General features: G+C 41.1%; 1 protein-coding gene across 1 annotated transcript in view; it reads left to right on the top strand.

Moving 5' to 3' along the window:
• The first annotated feature begins 2963 nt into the window (after positions 1-2963).
• LOC128355295 (voltage-dependent calcium channel subunit alpha-2/delta-2-like) overlaps positions 2964-20221 on the top strand; it is a 41802-nt gene continuing 24544 nt past the window's right edge. Inside the window, exons 1-2 of the mRNA XM_053315541.1 lie at positions 2964-3347; positions 8693-8774. Of these exons, the coding sequence (XP_053171516.1) occupies positions 3232-3347; positions 8693-8774 (198 nt within the window). The 5' untranslated portion in view covers positions 2964-3231. The remainder of the gene's footprint in view (positions 3348-8692; positions 8775-20221) is intronic.

The following is a 20221-nucleotide window of genomic DNA, read 5'->3' as shown; positions in this document are numbered from 1 at the left end:
AAGATAAGCGACCAGTGTGTATGTGTGTGTGTGTGTCTGGATGTGTGGGGTGCATCTTTACTGGCGACTTCCCAGAGGCCTGGAGACAGGGGAAACAAGGAGTGATTAATTCTACTCCAACCTACTTGGCCTCTGTTTGGGGGAGCAGTCCCCAGAAAGGGCTGGAGTCTGATACAGAACAGCAAGGCCCATCTCCTTCTGCTCTACTGGCAGGTCAATCATTTAAAAAGAAACTGCGCAGCCAATCAGAGAGACCCTGAGCAGCAGAGACACACCTCTTGTCTGCATTTCTCACTATTTGGAGGATCAGCAGAGCTTGAGGTCATTGATCTGTGTGTTTTCACTGAGCGGATCTCTTAGCTGGCCTCATTGATTAGCTCTAATAAAGAGTGGATTCTCCATAAGCGTCGCAGCATGTTCAATGAGATCCAAGGCCTCAGGGTGGCAATCACCTCTTTTATCTGTTATTCTTCAGCCCCCGACCACCATCACCACATGTGGAGGCGGAGGAAAATTATTTTGCATTTAAGGTATTGGTGTGACTATAAGTGGAGTATGACAAGGCCATAAAACATGAAATTACTGCTTAAATTGGTTGCCAATCCCCTCTTGGTTTCAGCAATTGCAGAACTCCCAGAGGCATCTTATCTCTCTGGGGAGATGTCTGATGTTTTATTTGAGAAACCATCTCTGCTAAGGACAGTTCTCTCTGTGAGAACAAACTGCATTTTTGTGTATTAACTCAAAATTAAATTTGCATTCATTTTTCTTTCTCCAGGCCACACAAGCCAGGTAAACTGAGATAGGTTTACCTAATGCATTGAATGGAGGGAGAAAGCAAAGGGTGGCTGTGAGTCAGCAGAAATGTTTAGTGTGAGTCAGCTAGCCAACATCACTCTACCAGTATCTGTTTGTTGTTATCATTAATGTCATGATGGAAAGTATCGTACTACAGTAAATTAATGTGTGAGAGTAGCCATCAATTAAGGCTATTTTTTTCCAGCACAGGGAATAATAATAAATCAAAACATGACTTCTGCTTCTCTGCCACAGATTTGTTCAGAGGGTTGGAAGAGAGGGAGTTGCTTGCTCAATATGTCTCAAAAATAAGTAGCTCTGGGGGGAAAATATGATTTTTCGATTTTTCTGTTTCCTGTGGAACGAGCCCAGATATTTGTTCTGACTGAATGATGCGTGACATCTATGTACATAAGCAGGGGACCGCTGCTGTATCTCCTCACCCCCGCCATCAGGTGGGTTTTTCAACTCCTGCTGAGGTCTGTGCCCTGCAGTGTGTCCTCTCTACCAAAACAGCCCCTCTTCCCTGTCAGTGAAGAGACAGAAATGCTGTGCAGCAACCCTGCCGACTGCTGTGTGGCTTTCTGTAGCAGAGAACCTGCATATCCCCTGCTGACTGACTGAGCCAAGGACAACACAGCCAAAAGGCCGACTGTCTCTCCCAGCTCCCAACAAATGCACTGAGAGTCTGAGAGAATCTGTGCTTTGACTTGGAGACAAGTGGAAAAAAAACCCTGAGCCTTTTAACACTTTCACCCCTGGAGCAGCATCTAATCTTGTGTTTTGCAAAGGCCTGTATCTAATATTGAGGACAGAAATACACCTGTCACATATTCTGTAAAAAGCGATACATCCTTATTGTGTGTTCTCTATTCAGTGGATGTACCTGAGAAATGTGTTTTTGTTTAGGTGCAAATGTGTTCCACCTAACGTGCCCTCCAGTTGAAATGGGAAGATCAGAGAACAAACAGCGGGGCAGGAGAAGGTAATAAGACAGGTACAGGTGCACAAACAATGACATGCACAAGCACACACAAATGCACACACTCGCAGCTGATACAGTGAGATATTCACTTCTCAGAGTGAATCTAATTCAGCATGAATTAGATTCACTCTGAGTCCAGAGGAAAACTTACTCCACTAACATAACACTAACACAAACATAGCTCATTAACAAGCTTATGGTTAGTAAGGGGCTTCAGGTGATGAGAAAAGAGGAGACACATGCCCTGCCCTTCTGTGAAGTTACATTTCAAACGCTCTAAGCCCTTCTGTCTAAATAGCTGGTGACATCATGAAACAATAGCTAGGTGTGTGCAAAAAAATAAGGTTATTAATTCTCTTTGCATTCATTTAAATGTTCATCCACTGGACCAGATGCGCTAATAAGTAGAACAAATGTAGTTGGAGAGCAGCCCCAAGGTGATTGCTGAGCGTTTACACTCCAGTTAATACAATCCGCCCCTCTAGAGTCATGCCTCTAATTACCAAAATAAAGCCTTGATTTCTGCTCACAATGTCGGAGTTTGGGGATGACACAGTGCACGGAGACTGGACATGAAGAGGAAGAGGAAGTGGCCTGATGCGCGCCCCCGTCTGTCGCCCAGGAATAGGCGGTTTGAATGTAGGAAGGTCCACTTCTGCCCACAGCTGCGTCAATGTCCGCAGATAAACAGAGTAAATGCAGGAAGTGAGACTATTAGACCTTCAGTATAAACACCGGCAGGTCACTGCGACGCTGACATTATTACAAGAAGGTTGCGCTAAAAGCTGTGCGTAAAAATAGACATATTTCACATAATTGACATTTTCACAAGTTGTCAGGTATGATAGCCCTGTGTTTGTAGAAGCAGTCCACTCTTTTAGTCACATTAGCCTTTTATGATGCTGTGCAGTGCTCCTATGAAAGCGTTTTTTTTGGGGGGTTTACAGCAGTTTATATTTGATTTCCACTAGTTTTCTTTCTACATTATCTCACTGTAATAAGTAGGCTTTATAAACTGTCCTAAAAACATAGGCCTGCGTGGTTTTACTTTGAAAACTACGATCGGAACACGTTCTCTGTGTCATGGCGAGCTTTACTCCTTGTGGTTGTTACATTGGAGAGAGTGGGAGAGAAAAGGAGCAAATGTGCGCGGCAGCTGAGAGGGAGGGAGGACAGCGAGTGCGCAAATAGGCAGCCAGGCACATCAGCAGCGGCGGCAGAGCATCTTCCTGATCCTGATCTCCCGTGTCTTCTTCAGCTGCCAGTCCTTGCGTGCGCGTCTCTGATTGAGATTCCACTGCCGGCTGAAGTGTTCAGAAGCCTCCGTCAACCATCACCCTCCCACCACACACTTTCTCTGGAGCTCGGTTATTCTTAGCACAGCTGCGAGAGACTGTCCTTCCGGCCCTTCTCTTATTTATCCCAGTTTCTTGAATATTTAATGGAAAATGGCGATCTGCGCTCAGTCGTACGGTGTTTTCTGCCTCCTCACAATCCAAACTGTACTTATCATATGCGTCTCCACGCCGACAGCCGGGACTCACCTCTTCCCCCAGCACTACACGTAAGTACCCTGCACCGTTTTGGGGGGTAAACCGGGGTGCGGAGCGCGTAACTAGGACAGGTGGCCCCGATGAGCCTGCCCATGCAGCGCCGTTTACCTTGGTGCGAGAGGAGCTGCTGCTGCTGTCCCTGATGTTCAGACAGAGACGCAGCTTCCATCTCTGCTGCCGCGTTATGAATCTCACTCTCATACAGCCTATGTTGTTGTTTTTGTTGTTGTGGGCAGTGGCATTTAATACCCAAAGCCTTATACAATTTGTCATAGTCAACATGGGAGCAGGCTACAGGGAGCATGCACAGGTGCCACTGGCGAATATCCCAACCAAGCAATAATGAATTAGAACATCCATCGGGATCAAAATACAATAATAGCAATCATAATAACAGTAGTCGATGTGTTTTGCTTTCACTGCATGGGGAAGCATATCCCATTTACGCATAATAGATAGGCTGAGCTATAACGAGGCTAGTCTTAAAAAGTCCTCCACTGGATACTGCACACGCACCGTGGAAATGAACATTTCTATGCCACAGCAGGATGCACTGGTGTTTTTAAAGAAATCACTTTGATTCAGATACTAAACCAATTAGTTAATGCTGCAGGAGCGCCAGTCATTTAAACCTGCGTTTATCACCCAAACTCCACAACAACTTGCTTAGCCTCTGTTCGGGCGACAAAAGGAGCAATATGGCTTCTGGATAAGATTACTCTTAATTTTTTTGAAATGCCCCCAAAACTAGAAGTGTTGTAGACATTTAAAGACGCACTTGAGGACATTCAGTATCAGTTTCTTTAGCCAAGTGACCACAGGCAGAGAGAGTCGCTGAGCATCCAGTTGTGGGGAGAGAAAGAAAATCAAACCATTAGACTTTTTTCTTTTAGCTTACACTAGTGGGAAATCGCCTGCATTAATATTTGCATTCAAAGCACAGTTTTTCTACCATACGAACAATGTCACAATTTCACCTTGAATAACTTACCGAGGCAGACTAAACATAATGTCTGTGCCGCAACAATTTGCCACCTGTGCGTCGGTGAACTGTTCCAAACAAGAATGACAATAATTTGCTAAAAATGTTTTTTTTTCTTTTTCGTTTTTTGCTTTTAAAGTGAACGCTTTTTTATTTAAAATACTATTTCCAGACTTACTATTTAGAAAGAAAACCCTGTGAAACCAGAGTGCAACAGTTCCTCACTCTAGTCGCTGAAGTATCGCTTCAAATGTTCGGCCGACCTTTTTATGATGACCATGACGTGGTGATCTGATGTGAACATGATGTGCAGCCTGTAGTCATGATTAGTCAGTCAGGTTCATAGAAATGACAAGAATCAATATGATTCCTGCCTGACGCCCCCCCCCCCCCCCAATCATCTTTTTGAAATCTCCAGAGCTTTGATATTCCCGATGGCCAAGGTGACATTCAAAGGAGAATCAGTTATCCTCCATATAACTGGTGATTGACTTCAAACTACAATTAACTGCGCAATTGATTTGATCACATGAGCTCAATAAAGGAAAGTGATGTGGGTAATTACTTTTATATTTGGATGACATGTTTTTAATCATATTTACTGCATTTGAATAGCTATTGAGTAATCTACACTTGTAGTCATACATTAAATGCCGTGTTCATGATCTTAGTACAGTGTTTTTTTTTTATCCAAATACATAAGTTCTCAAAATGATTAGTACATCACTTTTTGTAATTATGATGGATAACCTTTGCAATGATGTGAATGACAGTTATGGTCATTCTTCATTTCTTCAGTGTCCTTGTTTAAGCAGATAAAAATAAGACAAATAGTCTGGTCATCACCATAGTCTGTATTACATTCAGTCATCTCCTGGGTCTTAAAAACTGGGTTTTGTGTCACCTACGTCACTGTGCTATTTGCCAGATTTGCCAGTTATCTAATTGAAGTGTATGGGGATCTGCTGTGGCCGTCCATCGGGTGTATAGACCCGACACACACACAGGTTGGAGCTGGTGTGTGTCTAAGTGGAGGAAATGTGTCCACGAGAAAGGGCAGAATGTCCTCTAGTCCATTTTGACAGCCGTGCCAAGAAAATGCACATTATGTATACCTTGCCACCTGGCATCCTGGTCAGTCTTTTTATGTAAGTGGTTTACTGCAGTGTTGTTTGTGTGCATAGTAATGTGTGTGTATGTGTGTGTGTGTGTGTGTGTGTGTGTGTGTGTGTGTGTGTGTGTGTGCATGGGGAAATTATTTCCACGTTACTAAATTATGTGGAGAAAAGCTGTGCCAGTAACTGGGATCTAAATGGACGGATGTACAGTCTTCTCTAGGAAGATAAGATATTTTTTACAGTCTATATGAAACTCAGAGGAATTTAAAACATATTTTTTATTCCCATACATATATAAGTAGTCCACCTTTCACCCTCAAAGATATTTCAGTGTTGGTTTTGCAGAATGACGAGATCCATTGCAGCAAAATGAATGTATCGTCAGTGTGTGGCTGACACACGGGTCGTCCATCCAAACTCATTTCCTCGCATTTTCTGCTTTTCCATGATGTTTGCCTAACATAAATCAAAATACAGGGAGAATACATCAAAAACAAAGGAACCAAATAGCAAAGTTTGAATACTACACCAGACTACAAAGAGCCAGAGAGCATCAGTCGGCTTTCATGTAGTGCACAATGACAACATCTCTGTTTTTAAGAGAGATCACAGCTTTAACACCAGAGTGTCTCAAAGCATTCATTGAACATTAGGCCTCAGTAGCAGTGAATAATTGACCAAACAGGCACATCCTGATGTCTGTGTAGCTGTTAGTAAATGGAGAGTTCTGGATATTTGGGACTGTGAAATGTTTTTTTCCTTTGATTTTACAATTTGTCCAGCATGAATCTCACTGCATATCTCCGGTCAGCATGCAACATTCCACGTGAGCCCATTCTACCTTTTTAAATGTCGTCGGCATGGCTCCATGTGATGTAGTGTGATACAGGTCAGTTGTGATAAGGCTGCATGGTCAAATTATTGCTGCCTGTTTGTGGGTCATGGATGTCAGTCTGCATATTTAAGTATGTTATTAACTATGAATGATGTACCTACTGTTATGATATTGATTTAGAAAATGTAGAAGGAGTGATAAGGCTGATGTTTGAAGTCTATCCGTACAACTGGTTGATATATGGATGTAATATCTTAATAAAAGACTACATTTAAATTACAGTTGAAGTGAACAGCTTAAATGTTGGCTTCAATTTGTTTTAACTTTTTAACTGCTTTTTAACTACAATTTTATTAAACGTGGATAACGTTAATATTGCAGCAATAATCACAGTATTACCTTGATAAAGTATTCAAAATTCCATTGTAAAAAGTTTAATCTAATTATTGTGTTGAGTCTAACTATTTTGTGTTAACCCCCCCCCCCCCCCCCCCCCAACAAACAATAAACAGTATTAGTGTTAAAAGTCTTATACTGTTACAATTTTACTCATTTGTTTCCATGACTCAAATGTCACTAGCATATCTCTATTATATCATTGTATGGAGGTCATATGGAGAAGAGATCAAAAATAAAATAGAATTATTGCACTGAAAAGAGAAGAACTTACCTGCATTTACCTGCTTGCTTGGCCAAAGAAAACATTCACCCAGGCTGAGATTGAATATTGCATGATGTCACTAATAGTAATACTCAATATCAAATCAAAGATTGGTGATTGATTGGGTAAATACTATGAAGTGTGACTTTGCCAAAAAGGTGTGTGTATTTATATACACGTACAATTTAAGTCACAACAGGATACTCTTGCTGCATGTCATTCTTCAGTCACAGCTGTATATGTCTGTGTGTGTGTACGAGTGTGTGTGTGTGTGTGTGCTTGCGTGTGTGTACATTGTACACTAATGAAGTTGCATAAGAAGTCTGCCTGGCTTGGGGACAGAGGTATTGTCCCTCACTGTTAGTATCACTGAGCTCTGCTCGGCTCTGCTCTCACTGTAAGCTTGTTTTCCTTTCATATCGAGGTGACCTTTTCATAGTCAACGGCCTCTCCCCAGCAGTCCTGCTCTGTACAGTCCTTTTGGACAGTGGTTCCCAAAGTGGTTTCTGGGGACCCTCAGGGGTCCTTGAGGGGGCCCTGGGTGGTCCCCAGCAAAAAGGGGAATCATTTATTTTAAGTAACACAATGACTCTGAATGTATCTTTATTTTGGTCATGGGTTTCATACACTTTCTGTCACAAAATAACTAAAAATAGGGGCCCCTGTGACAAAATCATATCAAATAGGGTCCCTGGGCTAATTGTGTCAGTTTAGGGCCCTTGATGAGAAAAAGTTTGAGAATCGCTGCTTTTGGAGGTCTCATTTCTTTCTGTTAATCTTGTCCCTGTAAACAGAGAAAGTGCGCAGACTCGATGGCGTGTTTGCTCTGCTGTTACTCTCCTGATGAAGCCTGCTCTGGCTTGGCGAGTGCTGTCACTGCTTGGCAGATTTGTGCAATTTAATAAATCTGTCTTCCCTCTTGTCTTCTGAGCAAATCTGACATTTAGAGATGACATTTGTCTCCGTCATCATATTAAAAAACAAATGACGCCGTTGTGTTGTGCTGTTGATGCTAGTGATTAGCTATCTGCAGGCTGCTAAAAGGAAAAGGTTGGCACGGAGTCAGCGGTTGGCTCGCAAACACATGACAGAATTTATTCATCTGATTGCTGGGAGATTTCGTTACTTGTTTTATTTTTTTTCAGTAAGAATTTCTCGTTGGCTGTACACGTGGATTGTTCAGCTGTGTATCTAGGTTGGCCCCCACTGCTGCTTTAAAATGATCTAGTGAAAATCTTGATCCATTAAGTCATTTGTTGCTTGCTGGGAGATATACAGTGATGAGCTCCAGCCGTTTGATCTCTTAATTCCAAACTTGGCTCTGTCTGACAGAGATCAGCTCCTGCTTAGGGTGCACTTCTGTCAGACCTGAGCAGTTTTATTGCAGAGCGGCTGATCCTAGCAGAGCCCAGACAGGCACGTTCGCTTCCAGTCCTGCCAGGGCCGACCAGATATATGCATGATGTGATAGGTGAAGAAGGTGCTGATGACTAACCGAGACATTGAGAGAGATAGGAAAGGGATACTTCCAGATAGTGAGCCGGAAAGGGGGAAAGTGTGGCAGTTTGACAACAGACAGAGAGATACACAAAAATTGGGGGGAGACAGACTCCCTTTGTCTCTCTGCATCTCTCTCACAGTTATACACATACACTCACTCACATTAAGACGAGAAAAAAATGCCACGGCATGATCATGATATGTTCAGGTGATAATGTGGAGTGGATGCAGGTTGAACATGTCGTATTTTTATTTTCCAGAATGATTCACTGGGCCGGACGCATCGAGAAGGAGCTGGAAAAGGTTCTGCAGCACGTCACTGGAACTCAGCAGATGAGATCGGTAAGTTGACGTCACACTCACATGTGACACAGCGCATTTTCCTGCATTATTAATCAGCAAGATTTCACCGGGCGAGGTTGTACAACATGAGCTCCCAAGTGTGCGTCTGCCAGACACTGTGTTTTTATCAACACTGTAAAAAAATGTCCAGCCTCAAAAGACATTCAGTTTTAGTATCAAGTTTACATAACGAATTCTCTGAGATGATTCTAACCTGAGATACTTTTTCCTGATACTTGTGGATTGACCTCAAGGTGACCTAAAAATATTTATATATATAAGTTGTAACACTGAATAACTTGTCAATGTGGACACAATGCAAAATATGGTGTTGGTTGTTTGTCTGTGCTGTTGTGTCAGGTTGTGTGTAACACGTGTCAGTCTTGTGTTAGAGCAGATGGCTGTGTGGAATGTGATTGACACTGTTTCATCATATTTCTGCCGTGTGCGCATGTTCAACGTGCTTCCAGGGTTTGTAATGCATCCTGAGATAGATGCTTCATTATTGCTGTATGGGTGAGTGTGATTCATCCAGCCGGTATGGTGCCTGTGGCGGCTTTAAAGCTAGTGGTAACAGTGGTTAGTGTGATGGCTGTTTTATGGTGGCGACATTGATAGGTTACAGAGAGGAGGGACTGAGTTGACAGGGATTGTGATCGTGTAAAGGTTAATGACCATTACTGGATATTTGGCTGGCAATAAGACTGCAAGATGAAGATAAAGTTGATGTTTAGCAGTCATCCAGTGTGAAGAAAACATAACGGAGGATTTTTACCCCTGTCTATCAAAACATGTGCCTTTTGCAATTTGGGCAAATAGCATTCCCACTGTGTCCTGTTGATTTAGAAAATAGAGTTTCAAGGTGAAAGCTTAGTAAATTTTTATGAGGAAAAAATCTGTATCTCCAAAATACAATCTTTATGGGAACTATGAAAGACTGAATGTCATCCTTCAACTTATCTGAACATTTAATAAAGTTACTAAAAGAGACACTGTTTTCACCATACAGTCCCAAATTGTCTAAACTACTCAGACGCAGACTTTGATAGTGGTAATCTTTTATTATTCACACTTTTCAGTTATTTTCTCTTCTTTTTATCGTTTTTTCCACAAAATGTCAGAAGATAGCAACATTTTTTCAATACGTCCAATTTATAGTCGGAAACCCAAAGACAACTTTATTATCACATAAGACAAAGAAAACTAGCAAAGTGTTACCTGGAGCTGGAGCTGGGGAATCTTGGGTAGATTTTGCTGCTTATTTTTTCTGTTGATCAACCAATTAACTGTGTTATTTATTCAGTTCTATGACATTTAGAGGCATTTACTGTTTGTATGATTTAAATATGTCATTATGTCTTTTGACTGCTTGTAGTAAAACTGGGCTGTACATCGCTGAATGATCCTGAACTTAATGGGACCTAAAGGATGGATGTTGACATGACGTTAAACGCTCTGTGGGCTTTAACTTCTGTGGATTTAAACTCATTTACTATGAGTCTGCAGGTGGCCAGGGTTTTCTCTGTAGGCCAAACAGGTTGGGGACGTTCCAATGAAGGCGGTCTCTCTCAAAAAACATTACGTCCATCCCAGTGATGTCCTGTGTAGGGTGCCCATATGGTTATGTGTGCATGTGTGTGTGTGCTGGCCTGACTGTGAGCGCAGAGCGGGTGTGAAAAAACATTTATCATGGCCCCAAACAGGAGTCGTCACAGGGTGTGCTAAATGGCCCAGCATGCCTAGAAAAGCCATTTTCTAAATGGATGCCTCTCTCTATACGTGTGTCTGATAGAAATCTTCCCAGGGCTATGCCGGCTGGTAACAAGATTGCCTCCCTCTGTGTCCCCTTCCTCTTCATGCGCAGTTTATTTTCACAGACAAAAAAAAAATGTTAAGGGTGTGCAAATTATTTTTGAGTTTGTCTTACATGGAAAGAGACAAATATATAATGTGGTCTATTCAGTTCCTCTCCGTTGGGATTTTCTTTTTTCTAACAAGCTGGTGAAAGACAGAGGAAGGCATTGACAGGGAAGGTCAAAAATAGTTGAAAACAGGTTTAATTTGTTGACTTGAAAAACAGCACAACAAATAAATAAAATTCAAGTTATTTAAATGTTAAACACCACATTCTAAGATATTCTGCGCAGGTTTGGTCAAGATGTTATTCTTTCCTGGGGGAGTGAGAGAGAGGAAGATAGAGGGTGAGTGATGTATCGGAGGAGTTGGAAGTTTCGAATGGAAGAGTGTGGAGCGTGGATAAACAAGGAGAGTGGGCGGTTTTTAGAGCGGAGGAGGAAGGTTTTTTAGAGAGAGAAAGGATGAAGAATGGCTTGACAATTGAGATGGATGTTCGGGCGGTTTTGTGTGTATATTTAGAGTCAAACTACTTAAGATGGATGAAATGATAGAGGGGAAGGACAAGAATTGGTAAATTTGAATGTGAGCAGACGGATGCTGTTTATAGTCCTTATCCTCCTCATTATCCTCTGCGCTGCTGTGTTTGATGTGTTACAGTATGTGATGATGAGAGGCGGCGTTGGACACTGCCATTGTTTCCGTATCCTCAGGCTTACTCTGAGCAGGTTTAATAGGCACACATGAGCAGTGTGCCTACACCCACGTGCTGTCATTACAGTGATTTGATGGTTTATCAGAGATGCAGACAGATAATATTATTATGTACATATTAAGACCACAGGTGGACACACATGTTCATTGTACTGTAAAACACATGCACACATGTAGAGAAATGCGCTCATCCAATATACCAGTGGTGGATTTATGTTCTTTACTTAAGTAAAAATACAGATTTTTAAGTATCAAAAGGAAAAGGACTTGGCACCGCACAGTGACCCCTGTTGACCTATTACATAATTAGCTTGATGCATTAATGTGTAAGATTGCATTAAGTTGTTGTAGCTGCTTTAGGTTGAGCTACTTTTTTCTATTTAACCTAAGGTACACAGTTAGGTAGTTTAGTCTGGTCCTTCCCAATCTGTGGGTCATGAGATAGAGTCAAGAGATGATGTATGGGAGAGGAAATGAGAAAAAACAAAGTTCTGTTGCACAAGTTTTAGTGTCTTTTTAAAAACCTTTCTCTTATTTTTGCTATTTTGTGAAATATTGGATCATTTTACCTTTGGACCTCTAATGTTTGTTGAAATGAAACCATCTGAAATCTAGAAAGGTGACAACTCATAACATGTGAAACAAATGTCAAGAATCCTCAACTAGATGCTATTTTTTTTGTAGACACTTGGAGTCATAAAAATGATTTTTATGAACTTAATCCAAGTATCTAGTAACTGTAGATTTAAACAAATGTAGTGGAGTAAAAAGTATAGTTTCCTCTGAATCGTTGCAGAGCAGAAATATAATGTATCATAAAATGGAAATACTCAATTAAAACTACAAGTACCTTGACAGTACTTGAGTAAATGTAGGTGGTTATAGTCCACCATTGAGTATACTTATAAAACACATGCAGATAAAACCATGACAATTTCCTCAGTTGCAATTTAGTAAGCTTCTTAAATGGTGATGGCATGCAACATATGCTGAAGTCTTTCAAACTCATTTCAATAGGAAGAGTCTAATCAGCATGAATAATTTAGCATGGTGCACATGACTACTTCTGAGCCCCCTCGCTTCAGCCTGATACTTTACAACCCTGAACTCTGAGGAACTCTGCCCCACCTACACGACCTCTCCTTTTGTTGTTTGCTGCTCTTGATTACTGGAAACATGAGAAGGATGCACATTCAGATCAATATAGCCTCATGTGGAAGCTTGGTGGGAAGACAGAGTACCAATAAATGGGACTGGGATCCACTGAAACAAAGCAGGCACAGAGAAAAGGACCTTCATTTTATATTTTGCCCTTCACTGTGTGTGTCTCTTTGTGTTGTGTGGTCAACACTGCATCAGTCGGCTTGCTGACCACATGCTGATTGCAGGTTTATCTCAGTTCGTCACAGACCTTCTCACCTCTAGTGCTGGGGGTGGGTTTGTGGGTGGGTGAGGGGGTTAGGGTTGTTAACCACATAAAGAAAACATACCCCGCTGGTTCAATTAGATCGGAACAAGTGTGTTTTCATGACTTAAGGGAGAAGTCGTATGCGGGCCGAACACAATTCCAAATGTTCCTCGTCCTTTCCCAAATCTTCATTCTGTTTTCTGGAAAAAGAACGTTGCTTGCGGCCAAGACAGCCGGCCTCAACAAACAGATTTTTCAGTGGTGGATTTACTCACTATCGCTGACTACAGAAATTTCCAATAATCTGTCTCAAATGCCCAGCGCTATACTAGACATCACCCCTGCTCTTTACTCCACAGCCCCCCTCCGTACTTCCTAAAGCTGACTTTGTGAAGCTTCCACCTCTTTCTCTCCTTTTTTCCTCTCTCTGTCTCTCTCTCTCTCATTTCTCACTGTGCAGATCCATCAGTAGAGGATGATGTGAGGGCAGATCGGTGCCATTTGTTTCTTGATTTAATAGCTCCTTATGCCTGTAGACAGTTTACAGGAAGAGCTGAATGTCCCTCCTTCCACCACGAGCAGTTACCTTTAAAGGAGAGAGAGAGAGAGAAGGACAGCATGCTCAGACCTCCCCCCTCCATCTTTTGGCCTGGACTCTACACAATAGCAGCTTGTTATCTGGCAGAGTGAAACATCACAGGCTTTTTCTGCAGGATAGATAATTTACTCTATGTCTCTGGTTTTCTCTCCTGCCAGCTTGTCTTAAGTATCCCTCGGTCATTGTGTAACACGCATCAATACACACCTCACTTTATTCTTACTGGGTCCTCATGTTGAAATTAATGAATGAATCATCACCACAATTCTAGCTCAAATGCAACAGCCGTAAATTTTGCCCAATGTCTTGTCAGCTGCTAAAAAGTCTTTTTTTTCTATCATATAATGACAATGATGCCTTTCAGGAAGTCACACATTTTCATGTTCAGGATTGTCCTTCTTTCGGACTACTGTAATCATAATTATGTTTTTTAAAAATGGGGAAAAAAAGGGCATGATTACAGTGTTTCTGTTTCTTTCTATCAGGAGCTACTGCTGTTGCCATTGATTAAGTGTACTGGAAGCACTTGATGATGAACCACTTGTGAAGCACAACTGATGTAAACAGAATGGTCAAAATTAGTTTCTTTCTCAAATGTCTTAACATGAGCAGCCATACAAGAAAATAAATGGTCTGAAACTGGCACAATACTGATTTACTGTGACCAAAGAATAAGTAAACAATGATGTCGACTTTCAGTACTCGACAGTCATGAACACTCAGTGTAAGCTGGAGTTCAGACCAAAAGCAGTCCATTATTAAAACAGTGTAAGAGGCTGTGCTATTGGGGGCTAAGAATATGACACAGGAAACTTGTACATGTGTGTAAAGGCCTATAAGACACCAAAACACTAAGTGAATTGCATGAGGAAGAATTTGACAGTAAAGTTATTATACAATTATCATTAGTTATAATTATTTACAATTGCAACATGACCAGTAGAAATTCAGAATTTATATTACACATCTATTCTAATCTATCTATTAGGAATATATGCTTGCACATATTTGATTGCAGAATGCAGCTGTGTACATCCATTTCTGTAACTCTGCAAGACTGACTATTAAACATGCACACCCATTTCACACCATTTCCCTCCACCTCTGAATGTTGCCATTCTGAACAACTATAAGCACGTTTATTTCATAATCAGAAGTAGTTCTGATGGAGCATAAACCAATCCTGTATGTGATCTAAGCAGCAGCACAGTTTGGTAGGTTCCAAAAAAGCACTGAGGTTCAGTAATAAGCTAATTGTGGTAAGATCCTACCTAGTCTAGTCAGCTTCCATTTCTGAGTGTATTCTGAGTGGATACACTGTCTACATTTTTTTTTTTTTTACAACCTGCCTGCATACTCATTCAGACATCCCATTAGCTATTCACTAGAGTGAGTGGTCATCAGATTTACACATCAGGGTCATGAAAGCTTAAACATGGTCTGCTAGTGAACCGCTTTTTATTTTATTTGGAACCCTTGTGTTACTTTCGTGTAATCCAAGTATTTATCTGTTTGTGTGCCAGCTCTAGCATTTACTGTTTATTTACCCCAAACAAAAACAAAATAAAACACACAACAAAATAACTGCGGACATTAGAGGCACATAAAACCAGTAGCAAGCTGAGCGTTAAGCAGTGTGAGAGCTGGTCAGCACCATTACTCCCAGCCTCAGACTCCCCTGGGCTGAAAGGAGAACAGAAGGGCACACAAACACACAGTATTTATTTTTCTGACTTTTTATTGGTTTTCTGACACTGGGGAAGGTTACAAGGATTCCTCAGCTCCCCGGCTTGATGGCCTGGCACTGGTTGGCGGTGTTTAAATGAAAATACATATATCTGCAGAGTGCAGCTCTGCATGCAGATATCCCTGGTTGGTGTTAGAGGGAATTACTTGAAATAGCTATGCAATAAAAATGTGACAGTTTAGAAAAACTAGAACCAGATTATATACATAGTGCCAGTGCCTTGTCTCTTTCGTATTATGTTTATTTTCTTATTTTGTAGCCATAATCGACTGCTGATATTTTCCCCACAATGCAGAAAAGTTTTATTGTGCTTAAACCAAGAAACCAAGAAATCACAAAACCTCCAGAAATGTAATTTGAATGACAACTTTCTCCAAATAGCAGGTTTTCAAAAATTGACCAGAATTATTATAATAATGAGTATATTATCTATCATTATTTATTTTAGAAATAACCTCACCATGGCTTAGCTAGGGTATATCATATCTTTGCTTACAGATATTTTGATCTAGAAACTGTCAAGAAAGCATCAGAAGATTTGTCGCTTTCTAGACAGCCTTGAAACAAAAGTGTTTGCTTTTTAGAGTTAAAGCCAGTTGACTGAAATCAATAATGCAGGCTTTAAAGGCATGGTGCTACATAGTGCATACTGCTCACTCAGGATATTAAGTGTTCTCAGGACACAGGATAAAATATCTTATTGTATATCACTCAGTGTGCTTGTTGGTTCCAGTGCAGTGAATTACAAGTACGGAGGTGTAAAGGCCCACTGGGGGAAAAGAACAATCAGAGATGATCTGAGTGTCTGAATCTCACTGACATTCACTGGGGTATTTGTGTAACTAATTGTTCCTTGACAATCAAAAATAATTTGATGCGTTCCTGCTACTAGTGGCTTTTTTGGGGGAGAAAATAAGGTCTTGCACTTGTTTAAAGGAAAACAATATAGCATTATATGTCAAAATAGGATTAGAGGTCTGGTAAAGCTGTAGCCCTGTCAGAGGAAGATGCTTTATTTTGCCTACGCTGCAAATCTTCTCTCCTTGTCTCCATTTCTCTGCACTATTATTTGCACAGCATGTCTGCGCATGCTTGTGTAATTTTCGGTCGTCTTCTGTTTGATGTTTTAGGAAGCACGTCACGTGTCTTTGGCGCTATCTGCGCTTGACAGAAAGAAAAAAAAGTGGGTACAGTTTCCTGAGTGGGTTGCAGCAGTAATGTAGAGTGGCGTGATGCCCTAGAAAATTCCAGGTGTGAAGTGCTTTATTCATCCCACTGCAGAGGGAGTGCTTCTCTATGTGTGAAGTGGTGGGTGTGACGTTTTTCTCCATTATGAACAAAATGTATTTGGGTTTTTATTTTTTTTTATTTTTATGGCTGTGTTTGCATGTGAGGGAGTTTGGGTGCACTGAAGTCTCAGAGGTTTTGTCCTCCCCTTCTTCTTCTTCTTCTTCTTCCCCCTCCACCTGCACTGGTCTGTGATTGATTGGTCACAGTTCTGAATAACTTTAATTGGCTTGCCTCAGCGGTGGGTGGTTCTCAAATGCTGAACGAGTCCTAGAGAAGCGTTCTAATTTTTGATCATGTAGGCAGTAAGGACTCTCTACTGCCATCTGAGAGGGGTCTTCAGAAGTGCTACCTAGCTCACTTTGTTTCTTCTGCCTCTCTCTCTCTGTCTCTCTCTCTCTCTGTCTGTAAAATCTGGTAGAGAAGCTCCCCCTCCCTCCTTCCACAATCTATCCACCCCCTTCTTTGGCTTCGAGCTGGACTCACTCTCATCTCAGCCTCTGGCCCTTTTCCCAGGGCTCCGTTGTTTGATGGGATTTGTGCTCCACCACTACAATTGCTGTGTTACACATATACTCTCTCATGTGCATGCTTGCACACATATACTAAATTTGCAAACACAATCACACATATAATACACACATATATTAACAATGTCTCGTTGATATAAATGACTAATTTTTAACAGCAAATATGTTTTTTAGAGAAATATAATGCCACTTGAATTAGGTTTTTATCTACATAATGAGGAAACGTTTTTAATTAGTGTGTCTGCCAAGTTGCAGAATGATCATACGGGATGTATCTCTAAAACATAAAACATTCACTGACAGCGTATTTCATTTGTATTCCATACAATATCCACTTGTAGCAATTAAAGCATGAGTAGTTATAACTTTAACTAAAGACCAACCACAGGCACTTTGCATGCAAACCACCTCTCTACAAATTGTGTTTATTACAAAAAAAAAAAAAAAAATATATATATATATATATATATATATATATATATATATATATATATAAGGTTGTACACGCAAAATGAATAAAATTGCTATATTGCTTGCACCTGTACAATTATATGTCTGCTCAGTCATAGTTATCATTTTTACAAAAGCAAACAAGTATAACAACCTACTGTTGCCATTTTTTGAGAGAGAGAGAGAGAGAGAGAGAGAGAGAGAGAGAGAGAGAGAGAGAGAGAGAGAGAGAGAGAGAGAGAGAGAGAGAGAGAGAGAGAGAGAGAGAGAGAGAGAGAGAGAGAGAGAGAGAGAGAGAGAGAGAGAGAGAGAGAGAGAGAGAGAGAGAGAGAGAGAGAGAAGAACATCATTACCTCCCTGTACAGGTTATTTCACAGTGAAATTCAAAGATAATGAGAAACTTTTTCATTCCCCCCAGACCAATATTACAATTTACTTTGTAAAACTAAAAAGTGCTTCTAAATTGTATTCTCATCAATTTGTTGAGAAGCTTTCCACAATCCAGCATGTTGTTATTGCTCAAGTAGGTTTAATAGTAGCGTACCACAAATAAACAAATGCATTATATTATGCTTACATACTGTAAGCCCATTGTTTATATTCACAGTGTTTGGCTTTAGCCTGGGTATACCCATGCTCTCATTCCAGTGAGATTCTACTTTGCTCAGAAAGTTAACATGACCACCAAGACAAAATCTTCACCTGAGATAGGGAACCAATCACAGAATAAAAGGGATATGTTCACGCTGCTCCCTACAGGCTCTGACTACGTCATTGTCTATCATTGATATGATTGGCTGTAAGTTTGTCCAGTAGCGTACAGAAGCATTTGATCGAAATTCGTTGATCCCACCTCAAATACAAGGAAATGAACGGCTCCTCGCCAGACCCTACCTCAATCTCACATGAGATTGAGACGCGGTCTGGTGTTAGCCAGGCTAGGTTGGCTTGGTATAATTGGCCAGAATTCTAACAGCCTGCACAGTAAACTGAAATCCAACTGCAGAGTGTGTTTATTAATAATTCTGGCATGGCGATTGACTTGTTGTTTACTTAAAAAAAAAAAAGTTTAGATGTGGTCCACTGTTGCAGCTACAGTGTGACATTGCTATTTAAATGAGCATCAACACTGTGATAACCACCACTCAGCATGCATTTGTAACTAAATGCATTCATTTAATGTAATTTAATTGAACTATAATTATCACATTAATGACATATATGGTATATTTTCCAGGCTGTGCAACGTTGGGCATATGCAGAAATAAATCACACAGGTGTTTGAGAAAAATATCAAACTGTTGTTGATGGTCACTGATTATCAAAGCTTAATCAATCACTCATTCACAAGGTTTTGCACGTGAAAGTTACATTTTTATGCCATTGGTGTGTTGCTGCAGCATCTGCTTTACAGACTGTGTGTGTAAACCAGCAGTCTGTTTTTGCCTACAGGCAGCTTAGCTTCCATTGTCATGTGGATGTGGATAGCATGTTTGTGAATGTTTGGGGATGCTAAGGACTTAAATCCTGGAGAGCACAATGGATTTAAGATCTTTCAGTGACACTGTTAAGACAGGTTTTCATTGGCGTTTGGTGCTATAGACTGCGATATGAGTTGAGGTACTTCCTTCATTACGACATGTGTATATGCGTGCGTGACTGTGCGTGCGTGTGCTCGTGCGTGTGTTTGCATGAACTCTGGACCACCAGCTCATTTCACACACAGACAGACATCAAAGGCGGTTTGAATTAACCCTGCCTGTCGGGGCCGCTCTGCATGCCATCCACAATTTCACATCTCTGTCGCTCCAGCAGCACCAAACTTACATACCCATTCATATTGAAATGAACAGATGGAGTTTTGCCATGCACCAAATCGCCATCCTTCACTGAGAAAAGATAAAACTTCAAAAGAGCGGAGATATATTCGGATCTATTTGCAGGTGTTGAGGCTGTGTGTCGTTGCAGGTGATGTGGAGGGGTTCTGTGAAAGTGTGGGCAAAGTGCAGGTATCATGTTTTTCTTATTAAAGGAGGTCAATTGTGTTTCCATTACAGCCCTTTTGCAAAAGCCAGCTCCCTTTCTCCTTGATTAGACACTGCAGAAATGATGTCATGGTTATGCACACACAGACACACAGACACAGACACACACACACACACACACACACACACACACACACACACACACACACACACACACACACACACACACACACACACACACACACACAGGTACACACATCAAAGCGTATGTGTCTCACCTTGTTAAATCCATAACAAGAAGCAGTGGCTCTCATCGTATTGTTTGTGTGTCAAAAACGTGTTTAAAAAAATTGTTTTGACTGGATAGCGTTACGTCTCACTTTCCGTCCTAGCGCTCATTTTCAACCTCATCTTGGCAGCTAATTTAATTTTTATATTGTATTTATTGATCTGGCCAACTTCAATTTCCTGCAGCGGCGTGACTCTGTTGCACGATGAAAGCGATAATGTAGATGAACAGGCGGCGATGGCGAGGATGGAAATGGTGATGAAGAAGGTGATGATGATAATTTTTGCGGATGATTGTGATTGCGAGTTGTATGCTGATTAGAGCTGTGTCTGAAGATGGCTGGGGTCGCTGCAGTGTAGGTGAAGCCATCATCTGTACTGTTTTTTTTTAACATCCTTCAACCATCAGTAGGCTGTCATGACAGCCATCCAGTAAACACATTCATATTTCATTAATCTGGCCTCTCCCCTCTCCTCCCCCTGACGGCCTCTTATTGTCTCCTCTAGAGGTTGTTCAGTAATCCACTGAGACCTTACCTCATCCTCCTGTGTTACCTGCACCCACACAGATACGCACTGTGCTGTA

This window comes from Scomber japonicus, chromosome 3 (assembly GCF_027409825.1).
Source record: "Scomber japonicus isolate fScoJap1 chromosome 3, fScoJap1.pri, whole genome shotgun sequence".
NCBI lineage: Eukaryota > Metazoa > Chordata > Actinopteri > Scombriformes > Scombridae > Scomber > Scomber japonicus.
Note: the sequence above shows the minus strand (reverse complement) of the source record. Positions and strands in the feature narration are given on the sequence as shown.